Source organism: Panicum virgatum, chromosome 5N (genome assembly GCF_016808335.1).
Source record: "Panicum virgatum strain AP13 chromosome 5N, P.virgatum_v5, whole genome shotgun sequence".
Lineage (NCBI taxonomy): Eukaryota > Viridiplantae > Streptophyta > Magnoliopsida > Poales > Poaceae > Panicum > Panicum virgatum.
In genome coordinates, this window is record NC_053149.1 from 56,111,673 (window position 1) to 56,125,005 (window position 13,333).

At 45.2% G+C, this 13,333-nt stretch overlaps 2 protein-coding genes across 2 annotated transcripts; both read left to right on the plus strand.

Annotated features, from left to right (window-relative positions):
* The first annotated feature begins 1,718 nt into the window (after positions 1-1,718).
* On the plus strand, positions 1,719-5,548 carry LOC120672808 (serine/threonine-protein phosphatase 7 long form homolog). Its single transcript, XM_039953400.1, has 4 exons — positions 1,719-1,986; positions 2,740-2,862; positions 3,095-4,396; positions 4,552-5,548. Exons 2-4 carry the CDS (start codon positions 2,821-2,823, stop codon positions 5,296-5,298), a joined length of 2,091 nt encoding a protein of 696 aa, XP_039809334.1. The 5' UTR covers positions 1,719-1,986; positions 2,740-2,820; the 3' UTR covers positions 5,299-5,548.
* Positions 5,549-11,151: 5,603 nt separating this feature from the next.
* Positions 11,152-13,020, plus strand: LOC120674965 (clathrin interactor EPSIN 1-like). The gene is made up of 8 exons (XM_039956059.1): positions 11,152-11,466; positions 11,595-11,646; positions 11,747-11,826; positions 11,910-11,988; positions 12,087-12,170; positions 12,253-12,398; positions 12,492-12,746; positions 12,852-13,020. The coding sequence occupies exons 1-8, from the start codon at positions 11,426-11,428 to the stop codon at positions 13,018-13,020; spliced, it is 906 nt and encodes a 301-aa protein (XP_039811993.1). The 5' UTR covers positions 11,152-11,425.
* The last annotated feature ends 313 nt before the right edge of the window (positions 13,021-13,333 follow it).

The following is a 13,333-nucleotide window of genomic DNA, read 5'->3' on the forward strand; positions in this document are numbered from 1 at the left end:
AGGGCACCATTATGAACCACGTACCTTCATAGTAGTTGCACATAGTGTCTGCTGTGGTAGTGAATTGCCCTAAAGTTTTTTTTTAGCAAGGAATTATCAGTGTCAAGTCATAACTGAGGAGATCTGCCAAATAACACTGAAAAAAAAACAAAAAAAAACAAGTGCATACGATTGGATACTAACACCTCAAGTATACATTGAAACAAATAAACACATAACACAGCCTCTGAATCAACTGTTCAAGATCATCTACCCATAATCTCCCAGCCTTATACGAGACTAATTTCTAGTGATCACGTTAATGGTCAGATTCAATTATAATTACAGGTAACCAGCATATCACATTTTACAAGCCTAAGAAACTCAACACCATTATCAAGAGCTCAAAGCAAAATAGTTGCACACCACGTTGGGGGCTATGATATACCTACACGTACCCGGAGAGATCAGAATATCTGACAAACAATACTAGGAAACAAGTACAGTGGATAGGTTTCTAATTCCTCAAGTATTCACTAGTAATGAAAAAGAAGGAAAAAGGCTTGAGGCGGTTTCGTCCTAACTAAGTAACTATGTTTAACTGAGTCACAATTTACAACATACAAAAACAAGCAAACTTAATGTTGGATTGAATCAAACCAGAAGCTCAACCGGCATTGCAATTCCGAGAAGAATGCTTCCGTAAAAAGACAAAAAGAAAAATCCGAGGTTTGATGTTGTCACACACATGAAACTTTGAGTTCAGACTTGCAAATCGTTTACTCAACTATACATCACAAACAACTCCAGAGCTGGATTGCTTAGTAGTAGATAACCAGGATAAAGTTTGTGGAGCCCAGCTCACAGAAACACACAGGTATCTGACTGGATTAGTACATCAACACAGGAATCTGTAAGTTCCCTTCACCAATCTATGCCCAAATTCCTTGAGGTGAACAGGTCGGTGCTGATGACCTGACGAAGTTCTGCATTTGAGCCTTTGCCGACTCCTCTGTAAGTGACAAGGAAATATGGTCAACATCAACACAGGTCAAAATTAAGCTATATCACTCTAAGAAACATAAGATATCTTAGTATGCTTTGGATAAATATGTTCCATGCCCTCTTCTTCTTCTTCTTCTTTTCTAATGATTCATGCTCATTTGACAATAGGTATACATGAATATTAGTTAGCCCTCAACTACACGGCTTTGTGATGTGATCATTTCAGCGTAAATTGGTTGATTGCTACTTTGCTATTGCCGGAAGCTTAGACAAAGTAGAGATTTATTAGAGGTGCAAATGAGTACCCCCTAGGGTATCCATTGCCCCTATCTAGTTCAAAAAAATTGTACTAGTTTCTCAAAATGAGCTTCCACTCTGAAAAGCTAGTATAATTTTTTGAACTAAAGAGGGACGGTGGATACCTTTAGATACACCTCTTTGCACCCGTAAGATTTATAAACTGGAAAAAGGTAAAGGCGCATCAGGGTATCTTTCATTCAGTATCCCTGATTCCCCAGCGGGGAGTTCATCAATTAAAAAGTCTCCCCCGCCCAATTTACCCGTTTCCCCGCGTATCTCAGGAATTTAGCCCAGCAATTCACATGAATTTAGGCCGAGATGAAAGCCCATTGGGCTAATCCGTCAATCCGGCCCAATGACCGACCGTTCTTGCTCCCCCACACGGAGAGACCCCAAAAGGCGCCGCTGCCGCTGCACATCTGACATCTCGCCCCGTCGCCGCGTCCCCCGTCACCAAACAGGCGAGCACCGTCCTCCGGTCCTCCCCTCTCGCTCGCTATCCTACCCCCGCCCGAGGAGGCGAGCAGGCAGGCGCGGCGCAGGGAGGCGGCGGCGCTGGCCGCCGGCGCCTCTTGCCAGCGGCGGCGCGAGCTGCTTCTGCTTGCCCGGGAGGGCGCGCAGGAGGGCAACAGCGGAGGCCGGCGGACGAGCGGGCGGTGCTGTACAGCGGCGGCGCCTTCGACCGGCCGAGAAGGCGCCGAGGTTCGCGTGCGGCATGATTCCCTGATGCTCCTTCTCTTCTCCTTTTTCTTCGTTTAATCCATGGCTGCCTGGTGCCTCCGAGCCGGGTACGGGGTCCCCGTCGGGTATGGAGATTCCCCCAGCCGGGGCGGGGATGTGGAGGAAACCTCCCCCGCGAGCGCTGACGGGGATGGGGATGGGGAATTATCTGACTCGCGGGGCCGGGGATGGGGAAGCGATCCCCGGCGGGGAATTCCCCGTTGGCCGTTGCCATCTCTTGTGGCCGGCTTTATGCTCCAAATGGTTTTGAGCGGATTCAAACTCCACTATAAACCCACCCTTTTAAACCTCTTCGGCTTCAGTATTTACGTATACATAGCTTGGAAGACGGAAAGAGAGTTCCATGCGTCATTGCCCTTCCTTGACGTTTTCTTAACCAAGGAGGAACTGCTGGTAAGCAGTCCGTATGCTTGTTTTGGCGTTGAAGTCGAATGTCAAATGATTGATGGGGTGTGATTTGGTTTACGTCACAGTTGCATAGCAATTTCTAGGCACAAAAGGTGAGAGTTCTGTGGAGAAACTGAGGAAATAGGTGTTTCAGTTATAGGTTAAAATTAGATCTCTAGGGATACAATTCTGTGACAAGGATTAGGGATGAATGCCTGTTCTTTTAAACACGTCTTGTTAAGCAACAGCTGCTGTTGCACTTTTGGTGTCAATCATGAATCATCTACTTGTCTTGCCTGCTGATTTCATAATGTCGGTAACACACAGCCAGGTAAGGGGCCATGTCTTCTACAAAGAGAGGAGGAGCTCGCAGTAGACGTGGACGTGGAAGAGGTGCCGTGGCAAAAAATGATATGGATCATCTCGACACCTCTGCACCTTCTTCTCCAAGTACTACCTCTGATAGAGAAGAGAATGCTACATTTATGCCAAGACAATCCCTAGCTTGCTATGTAGGACCATCAGAACCATCCAGCACATTACTCAACCCAAAGATTAACCACCGCTCCGATGCGATTTTTGGTGATCAGGTTCGTCTGATGACATTAAGTTTTGTCATATAGCTCATAAGAAGTTACGTAAGATTAAATTATACAATATTGCTGAAATATGAATATTGCAGGCTGTGGAGCAGTTAAAGTTACGGCATCACAAGCCTTTAAAATTTCACGAGAGATATCGCCCTTATCTGAGGGATGCAGGTTTGCTTGGGCTCTCACAAGTATGCCACAAGATGCCTCAGTTGGACAAAGCGTTGATTACTGCCCTTGTTGAGCGTTGGAGGCCAGAGACCCATAGCTTCCACTTGGCCTGTGGGGAGATCACTGTTACACTTCAAGATGTTGCAATGTTGTTTGCTCTTCCTATTGATGGTCGTCCAGTTTGTTCTACCACTGATCATGATTATGCGCAAGTGGTCCTTGATTGTTTTGGTCAGGACGCAAGGGGGCCAGCAATGCCTGGAAAATCCTTCCTGCATTATAAATGGCTTAAGAAGAACTTCTATGAATTACCAGAGGATGCAGATGACATGACAGTCGAAAGGCATGTTCGAGCATATATCCTGAGCCTTTTATGTGGGGTGCTCTTTCCTGATGGGACAGGAAGGATGAGCCTGATATATCTTCCTCTGATTGCCGATCTTTCATGTGTTAGCACATACAGCTGGGGTTCTGCGGTTCTGGCATTCCTATACCGGTCTCTTTGTTCTGTTGCCTCCTCCCACAACATCAAGAACATTGGGGGTTCATTGCTTCTCTTGCAGCTTTGGAGTTGGGAGCGGTTTCATGTTGGCAGACCACTGGTTCGGTCTCCATGCGCAGAGTCAGGTATCGAGCAGGACTTACCCCCAATTGGCTTCCGTTGGGTGGGAGCTCGCACACAAAGTGACAACGCTACTCGCTCCCTTAAGCAGTACAGAGATGAGCTGAACCTGCAGCGAGCAGATCAGGTGAAGTGGGAGCCCTACCTGTTTGTAGAGTCCTCAGCCCTACCCCCACTTTGTACAAGAGATGCAGATCTGTGGCTTACACAAGCTCCACTAATAAACTTCCCTATAGTTGAGATGTATTTGCCCGAGCGAGTGATGCGGCAATTTGGCCTTCGTCAGTGCATTCCACCACCTTTTCGGCCTACGCTACAGACATTGCATCGTATTAGTCGACGTGGCAGAGAACGTGAAAACTGGGAAGAAACACACCATGAGTATATCCAGGAATGGGAAGCCCGACGACAGCGCATATTTCGAGATACAGAGCAATATGATCCATCTTCTTATGAGGAGTACCTGAGCTGGTACTCAGGAGCCACGCGACGGTACCTTGTCCCAGCAACCAGTGATGATGCTGAAGCAGGACCTTTGCCTCCAGCTGGTGATTCCTTGGATCTTCAGAATCAAGACAAGTCTCCATTGATCCGCAAAGCGGTAAACTAAAATTACCTTTTCAGTTCATAATATCATTTTGCTAGAGTTGATGTTCAAGCAGTTATTGCAAGACTTGAATATAGTTTCTCATTTCAATTACTATGTACATATTGTCAAATCAATATTTAATTTCAAGTCTTTCCTAACTCTTGTAGGTTGATAAACTGGAAGGTATGGTTGAGAGGGCCAAGAGAGCCATGACATCTACAGCTGATACGACCACCCAAGCCTTGGTTGCTGAGTTTCTGCATGGGTTTCAAGATGTCCTGCAAGACCTTAGTGAGGTCCGTACTAGTCCACATGTTGACACAGCTGCCAGTCAGCAGTCAACTCAGTTTTTGCTTGGAGCAGAACAAAACATAGATGCCAACCAAGAAGATCAACACCAGGAAGATGAAGAATTTAACACAGTGGAGCACGTTTCGTGGACCCTCGAGCCTATGGATGAGGAAAACTGTGATTCAGCTGCCCCAGCCACTGAAAACTATGATACAGACACTGCTGTGACTAACTTGGTACAGCCCAGCGAGGATCTTCAGCAGGATGAACATCTAGAGGATCACTCTGAAATAGAGCAGACTATGTTTATGGTGGAACCAAAGTGTGAGGAAGATGATGGTTCGAACTTTGTGCTCCCATCAAGTCCTCCAGAACTGATGCTGGAGGAGCAGGGCGACTCACCAGCTGAGGAACAGGATGACTTGGCTGCTCTAGGTAGTGAATCATGTGCTGTACAACAGAGCCTTGAGGGAGAGGCCGATGATCAAGAAAACCCTAACACAGCTGAGCATGACGGCTTGATGTTGGAGCATACGGATGAGGAAAACAACAATTGTAATGGTGTTTCTTCTTCCTGCCCAGCGTCATCTGCCATAGTTGATCCCATCCAAATCAAGCTGTGATCATCCCTTTGTTACCTATGTAGGCATTAGATGTGATTTAGCAATTTATTTGCAGATTTAACATGAGATGTTAGTTTGTTTTTTTTTTGTTGATGCTGTGACTTGTTTTTGTTGTGGATGCCTGGTAATTTGAGGGACAATATGGGTGTGATTGGTTCGCATCCAAAATGTTGGCATGCTAAAATGTGGGCGAGACCATAATTTTTGGCACTCAGTTTGGTTGAAGGCCAAAAAGTAGCCCACATAATCAGTACTATTCTAAACTTGTCAAGATTTTGGTAAAAAAAAAATTGGCATGTCCATATTTTAACATGCCTATATTTTGGTATCCAACTAAGCAGGTCCTACAGTTCTTATTATTGCAGGTGTAGAATCACATCCATTTTACAGGCAAAATTACACTAGGCATTTCACTTGTACGTTGGCGAAATGATGGTCATAGTTGGTAGCTATGTTTTGGTAAAAAAAAAGCTAATCGAAAGCACTGAAATGATGGGCTATGGCTCCTTGGGATGATGGCCCAATATGGAAGTGCTCCAGAGGCCGGCCTGAGACAAGTCTAGTCCAACCTTGGCGAGCGGTTTTTTCTTTTTTATATTTAAAAAAAATTAAAATTTCAAAAATATATGTCTGTTTTGGAAAATTTCAAAAATATACCCCGGTCGTCCTATGGGGGTGACAGGACTCAAATGTAATTTTTTTTCTTCCAATTTGCAACGAAGTCCCTGGAGAAAAAAAAGGGGGCCTGTCGCCCCCCCAACGGGCGACAGCCACTGTCGCCCACCCCAGGGGCGACAGGCCCCTGTCCCCACCCCAGGGGCGGGGGGGCCGGTCGCCCCTCCTGCGGGCGACAGGGGGGGCCTGTCGCCCCCCCCCCCCCCCCGGGCGACCGGGTCAGGCCGCCTATATAAGGCCTCCCCCTCATTCCCTCCTCTCATTTGACCTCAAAAAATCCAAAACAATCCAGAAAAAAGAGAGGGGTGAGAAGAAGGGAAGCGGCGAAGCGGCGAAGCTTTGCCGAATTCCGCACTTGTGATCTACCGGTAACTTCCGTATAACTTCGTTGATATTGTATAACAATTTAATTTAATTAGCAGATTAGCTGAATTAGATTTGGTGCTTTAGAACACTGGTTTAGTATTACAATTTCAGTACTATTACAGACTTTTTCAAATAAAATAATTATATATTAGAATAGAATTATGATAGTACCTTATTGATATTGCAGTATAAGACAATACAATTATAACAGTACCTATATTTTCACGCATCGATTTGGTATACAATATGTGCATTGCTTAAATTATTGTTTGTTATTTGGCGCACCACACTATAGCGCCAATGTCTTCGTCAGGATCAACCTACATTCCGTGGAGCAAGTGTAAAGCCACCGTACCCAAAGGAATTGATGTGCCAATGTGCTTCTGCGGTTCGTTATGCAAGTTCATGCAATCTGAGGTTTTATGAGATGATTACGGCATGAGATTTTTTATGTGTGAGAACTACGAATATGATCCACCTAAGCGATATGGCAAAGACCGGGCCAAGGTAGCAGGACAACATACGTTATTTTTCTATATGACCTAACATTGAGTTATGATTCTAACTTGTGTTGGACAAAGTCTCCTCCGCCTCTTTGTGATTTTATGCAGTGGTTCGACACCGTGCAGTCGTAGCAGGCAAAGGACACTGTGGAACAAAAAGCAAGATGGGCTGCAGAACGTTGGCGCCGAATGAAGCACGAGGAACAGCAAGAGGAGAAGCGCAACAAAGAGCAAGAAGAGATCCGCAAGAGGATGGAGGAGGTGGATCGTAAGGCGGCGGCCGAACGTGAAGCTGACAGGGAGAGAAAGCGAGAGAGGGCACGCCGTGCGAAGGAAGCCGGGCCCGAAGCAATTAGGAAGGGCAAATATCCTAGGTGCACTCAGTAGAGTAGTACCATGTAATCCCAGCATTTTACATTCCATAAGGCATGGTAGGTTTAGATGCAACAAGAAATTATCTTGTCGCGTGCACATGCCACTGCAATTAGTTGTTTATGTTTTAAGTTGAGAGCTTAACTCTGTGTGTTGTAGCATTTACCAATAATTTGCAGTTGTAGCCGGGAGTCTATGAAATCTTTGAACTTTTCCTTAATATTTTCGAAGCTTTTCATGTCACTGGAATACTCAAAAACACACATTAATATAACGATAAGAATTAAGAACTAAGAAATACATCAGGGTCTGCTGCTAAAAAGCTCGAATAACTCAAAATAGGAATCATAGTGTATCTAGCTATGAGTACGAGATCACAGGTTACCACTGCTCAGCACGGCGATCACGGGTTTCCCAAATGTCGCATTCTTTGCCCAGACATACGTGACAAAAGACGACAACCCAATAGCAGTGCTCTTCCAATATTTCAAAAAGATGTGACAACACGGCAACCACACCAGCTCACCTTCAAAGCAGTCTCTCTGGCGAGGACGACGGACCTGTCATTCTACAGCGAAGGTCTGTGGCGTGTAGTGGGGAAGGCGGCATCTAGGCGCGATCGACCGAGCGGCAGTAATGCAGTGCTGTGAGTCTGCATGCACAGAGATGCATCGAGTAGTTATTTCGATAATCGAATCTAGCCTTTTCAGTGTTAGGTCAGCTAGCCTCTTCACTATGTTGTCATGTAGGTTTTTTAGGTGCATTTACACTCCACACTCCGGGTATCAGACCTTTGTGCGCCTATAAATACTCCCAAGTTTGTGAACTCCCAGCACAACTCAAACATCAAACCTCATTGTATACCCAATGTCTGGAGGTGGGTCTAGCGGGAAGAATTACTATGGTTTTGGGAAAGGAAAAGTGGGAAGAAAGGGAGACCCCATAATATGGGAGGGGCCTCTTGGACCTGATTCCTTTCCGGAACCAGTGTTTGAGTTTCCGCCACAGCACAAGAGTGAATTTACCAATGAAACTCCTCTTCGACAATACGATAACCGTAGAGAACCGTGGCCAAAATGCAGACATGGTGAGGACTGCTTAGTGCAGATGTGCACCGACGGGATGGATGGCGGTCGGCGTTTCTTTAAATGTCCACACGCATGGGTAATACTCGGTTGTTTCATTTCTTTATCTTCAATGAGACACCTTACATGGAATTTGTTTTGCAGCCTTCTGATGCTCCAGAAAACTGTGGTTTTACTAGGTGGGTAGATCCTGCACCAATTGATTCTGTTCAGGAGTTCATCGAGTACCTCCAGATAAAGATCTTTGATCTGGAATGTAAGGTGAACCATTATGAGGAAGTGAGCGAGGGTAACAAAGACGACGAAGTTGATGATACTAGCAATACAGTCGGTTCACAGGATGAACCATGCACTATTCCTTACTGCAACTGCCCTTGTCACAAGAAGAAGGGCCATGCGCCTCCGGCACCACCGCCTGCACCACCTGCAATGGGTGGATACTGCGGAGAAGGCTCAACGCAGTTTGCTACGTGGGGGTACGGCTACTAGGACTACCCTAGTGCTAGTGACATGTTGTATCATTGTGTTTGTTCTGTTTTTTTAAAATTACCTAAGGCATGTTAGGTTAGTCCGGAATCTGTTTACCGTAGTTTGCAACGGGTTCTGACATGCCAGTGCATGTGTGATGTGTGTTTCATTATCATTGTATTATGATGTAAAATTTGGTGGTTCACATTACGTAATGCATTTCTTAGTTCTTATTTCTTATCGTTATATTAATTGCATGTGTGCTTTTTAATATTCTAGTGACATTAAAAGCTCCGAGGGCCATGTCCGTGCCCAGCAGAGGCCTAAGAGGGTCCGACGCCCAGCTGTGGACCGCTTATTTATACACTTCAACGTTCGCCTCTGATCACTCTCGTATTTTCTATTACAATCAATAGATGGTATGTTTATACTTCGATGCTGCATTACGACTAAGTACGATTCAAACTCGACATTATGTACATGTCCAGTGAATGCAAGTTTGGTACGAGACATACATACAAGCATAATACAACATTAACAATACTAAATGCGAATACATCTTAAACCGATGAACATCATATGTTATAGATCATGGCATGAAATCGTCTAGGTCGTCATCCCAGTTGACAGATGGTGGTGCTGCAGATGGTGTAGTATGGCTCGACGAACCTCTTGGCTTTCCCTTTCTCTCTTTTCTGATTCTAGGTTCATGTACAGAGGGATGAACATCATGTGTTGGAGGCCATGGTTTGGGGGGCATGAAGTCATCCATGTCATCATCCCAAATAACACAAGTTTGTGCTGCAAGTGGTGTAGTATGGCTCGACGAACCTCTTGCCTTTCCCTTTGTCTCCTTTCTGATTCTAGGTTCATGTACAGGGGGAGGAACATCATGTGTTGGAGGCCATGGTTTGGGGGGCATGAAGTCATCCATGTCATCATCCCAGTTAACACAAGTTTGTGCTGCAAGTGGTGTAGTATGGCTCGACGAACCTCTTGCCTTTCCCTTTGTTTCCTTTCTGATTCTAGGTTCATGTACAGGGGGAGGAACATCATGTGTTGGATGCCATGGTTTGGGGGGCATGAAGTCATCCATGTCATCCTCCCAGTTAACACAAGTTTGTGCTGCAGGTGGTGCAACATGACTTGACGAACTTCCGGGCATCTGTTCTTGCGCAGGCCAAGTACTATCACCCGAAGATCTTATCCGCCTCCTTCGTCTAGTTTGCGGCATAAGTCCACCACCGAAGATACATACCAATTTACGGAAATTTGGTATCATTTTGTTAATCAACTCCGTGTCCTCGGGGTAATCCTAGCATATAATTAAAAAACAATGTTACTATTTCATAAATATGGATTCGAAATGACGGACGGGATTACAACTGAATGAGAGTTACCTTAATGTGCATCTCATACACCTCTGGCCGCATCCATATCTTACAAGAACTTTGTAAGAATCCAATGATATGAGGATGATTCGCTAGTTCACATACTCTCATGTATATCTTCCGACGTTCTATCAGGTGTCCCTTTACATTTTGTGTCGTAATACATCGAAATAATGTGAAATCTTTAAACTCTACTACTTTGGACAACACTATCTCTATCGTACCATCCGCTAACGGATCCAACTTCTTACTGATAATAAGATGGGTCATGATATCAAGTATTATACTAGATTTTTCTTCGGTCCATGAAAATCCACCACAATTTGAGGCAGCCATTGCCTTATGCTGCAATATTAATAAGACACTTTCATAATTCTATTCTAATTCATAATTAATTTTAAAAAATTCTGTAATAGTACTGAAATTGTAATACTAAACGAGTGTTCTAAAGCACCAAATCTAATACAGCTAATCCACTAATTAAATTAAATTGTTATACAATATCAATGGATTCATACGGAAGTTACCTGTAGATCAGGAGTACGCAATTCGACAGAGCTTCGCCGCTTTTCTTCTCCTCACCCCTCTCTTTTGTTTCTGAATTTTTAGGCTCAAATGATAAAGGGAATGGCGGCGAATGGTGGCCAGGGGTTAAAATAGGGGGGAGGGACCCTGTCGCCCCGCCAACGGGCGACAGGGGCCTGTCGCCCCTGGCGTGGGCGACAGGGGCCTGTCGCCCGTTGGGGGGGCGACAGGCCCCCCTCTTTTTTTTTTCTCCAGGGACTTCGTTGCAAATTGGAAGAAAAAAATTACATTTGAGCCCTGTCGCCTCCCATAGGGTGACCGGAGTATATTTTTGAAATTTTCCAAAACGGACATATATTTTTAAAATTTTAAAAAAAACCGCCCTTGGCGAAGAGCTACTGAGCCGCCACTCCACTCAAAAAAAAAACTACCGAGCCGAGTCCGAGTGCTCCCGGAGGGCACGTGTCAGCTGCCAGCAGCCCGCCGATAAAACTCCGCGAGCGCGCTGCCGTTCCGGTCCACGGCGCCACCGTTTTCCTTCCTTCTCCGGTTTGCCAAGCTACGCCCCCGCCCGCGCCGGCGTCGTCTGTTCTGCGCACGCGCCCCTCGGAAAGAGAGAGAAAAAGGGAGAATGGCTCCGTTCGCGCATCCTCCCTCCACCTCCACGGAACCCTAGAGGACGAGCAGATAAGCAGCTGGAGTCGAGCCCGCGATCGTGGTTGTTCCTGGTCCAATCGCAGCCATGGATTTCATGAAGGTGCTCGATCAGACCGTCCGGGAGATGTAAGAGCAAGGCGCTGTTCTTCCGATTCCTTTTCCTCTGCTTTTGCCAGGAGAAATTTCTCCTATGAAAATGAAAGTTTGGTTAAACAACTTTTTCTCTTTTCTTTTTCTTTTTCTTTTTTATGAAGAAAGAGGGAGGTGAATCTCAAGGTCCTCAAGGTGCCGGAAATTGAGCAAAAGGTTGGGGTTTTTGCTTCTCCGGATTGTGCCTGATGTCGTCGATTTCTTCCTTTTCTTGTTTCGATTTGTTTGGGTCACGAGGGTTTCTTCTCAACTGCAGGTTCTTGATGCCACAAGCGATGAACCATGGGGGCCTCACGGGTCCGACTTGTTAGACATTGCCCGGGCCACCAAAAGATAGTGGGTGTCAAAGCTCAATTTTCACCCCACCTCACTTTTTTTTAAAAAAAAAGTGTATCACTATATTGTGATTTTGGCTGCAGTGATGAATGTGCAATGATCATGAATGCGTTGCGGCAACGGCTGGGGAACACTGGTGCAAATTGGCGTCATGTGTATAAGGTCAGTTTTTTAGAGAGAAATGATAATGTGAGTTAATTGCTGATGAATTCACTATTTGTATTGTATCTTCATAAGTTGTTCTTTTATCTCTTTTACAGGCATTGGTTGTGATTGAGTATCTTCTTGCTAATGGTACTGAACGTGCTGTCGATGAAATTACTGACAATAGCTCAGAGATTGCGGTATGTGCCATCATCTTGTTTTCTTTGAAATTTCACTGCTTATAAAAACTGATCTCGTCTAATATTTGCTTTTTATGGGAAGAAACTTACGAGTTTCGAGTATATGGAGTCTAATGGAAAAGATGCTGGGCTCAATGTGCGAAAGAAGGCTGAAACAGTTCTATCAATTGTGGATGACAGGGATAAACTTCAACAAGTCAGAGAGAAGGCTGCTGCTTCGAGGGATAAGTAAGGCATTCACATCTGATTTACTGATGCAGCACCTTTCTTTGAGTAGATTAGTAGAATTCTCATCTTGACATGGATGGAACTCATGTGTAGGTACTTCGGTTTGTCATCGACTGGGGTAACATGCAAGTCAAGCGCAGCATCATTTGGCAGTGGCAGCTACTCATCTGGTGGTTGCTATGGGAGCGAACATAGTTCAAAGGAAGCTGATACATCCAGGGATAGCTGCAGAGGCAACATCCGTAATGAACCAATTCCGGATTTTAGAAGCACTAGACAAATGTCGATAGGACACACGAGCAGTACAACTGACTATAACTCAAGAAAGGGACAAAGGCATCGCAGGAGGTACCTCTCTAATCCTTATGTTGGTGCTTTTTTATCTACTTACTGAGCAATGGATTAAAAATCATCAAATCCAAACTCTTGAGTGTTCATTGTGGTATGTTGTAGAAATCAAGATTCCTCAACATCACACCTAAAATCATCATCAAATCTTAGCTCCACATCTGGAGGCCCAAGTTCACAGAAAGTGAACAACGAAGATGACGATGACTTTAACCCACGAGGGCCTTACGCATCTGGTCCGTATTCCTACTTCATCTCCAACATTCTATTGTGATTGTATATATAGACACCCCTTCAAAAACTAGCCGTTACACTCTTTTCTGCGAAGTCGCGGACCGTCCGCGTTTCAAAAACCGGACTGTCCGCCGTTATAAACCAGTGAGTCAGAGTGCATTTAATGCATGTCAGAACTAGCCTTTAAGCTCTGGCGGACCGTCCGCGCCCCAGGGGCGGACCGTCCGCAGTTAAGAGTTCCAACCCACCAGAGACTAACATCGTCTCTGGAACAACTTTGAGATTAGCCTGCGGACCGTCCGCGCCTCAGGAGCGGACCGTCCGCAGTTAACTTTTCAGCCCAAACCAGATAA

Bases quoted from the DNA above. Each gene is read 5' to 3' on its own strand.
- LOC120672808 (XM_039953400.1), top strand. From the start codon at position 2,821: ATGATATGGATCATCTCGACACCTCTGCACCTTCTTCTCCAA. The intron at 2,863-3,094 runs GTACTACCTCTG...TGAATATTGCAG, and splicing joins CTCTGCACCTTCTTCTCCAA to GCTGTGGAGCAGTTAAAGTT. The intron at 4,397-4,551 runs GTAAACTAAAAT...TAACTCTTGTAG, and splicing joins CTCCATTGATCCGCAAAGCG to GTTGATAAACTGGAAGGTAT.
- LOC120674965 (XM_039956059.1), top strand. From the start codon at position 11,426: ATGGATTTCATGAAGGTGCTCGATCAGACCGTCCGGGAGAT. The intron at 11,827-11,909 runs GTGGGTGTCAAA...TTTTGGCTGCAG, and splicing joins GCCCGGGCCACCAAAAGATA to TGATGAATGTGCAATGATCA. The intron at 12,399-12,491 runs GTAAGGCATTCA...ACTCATGTGTAG, and splicing joins GCTGCTGCTTCGAGGGATAA to GTACTTCGGTTTGTCATCGA.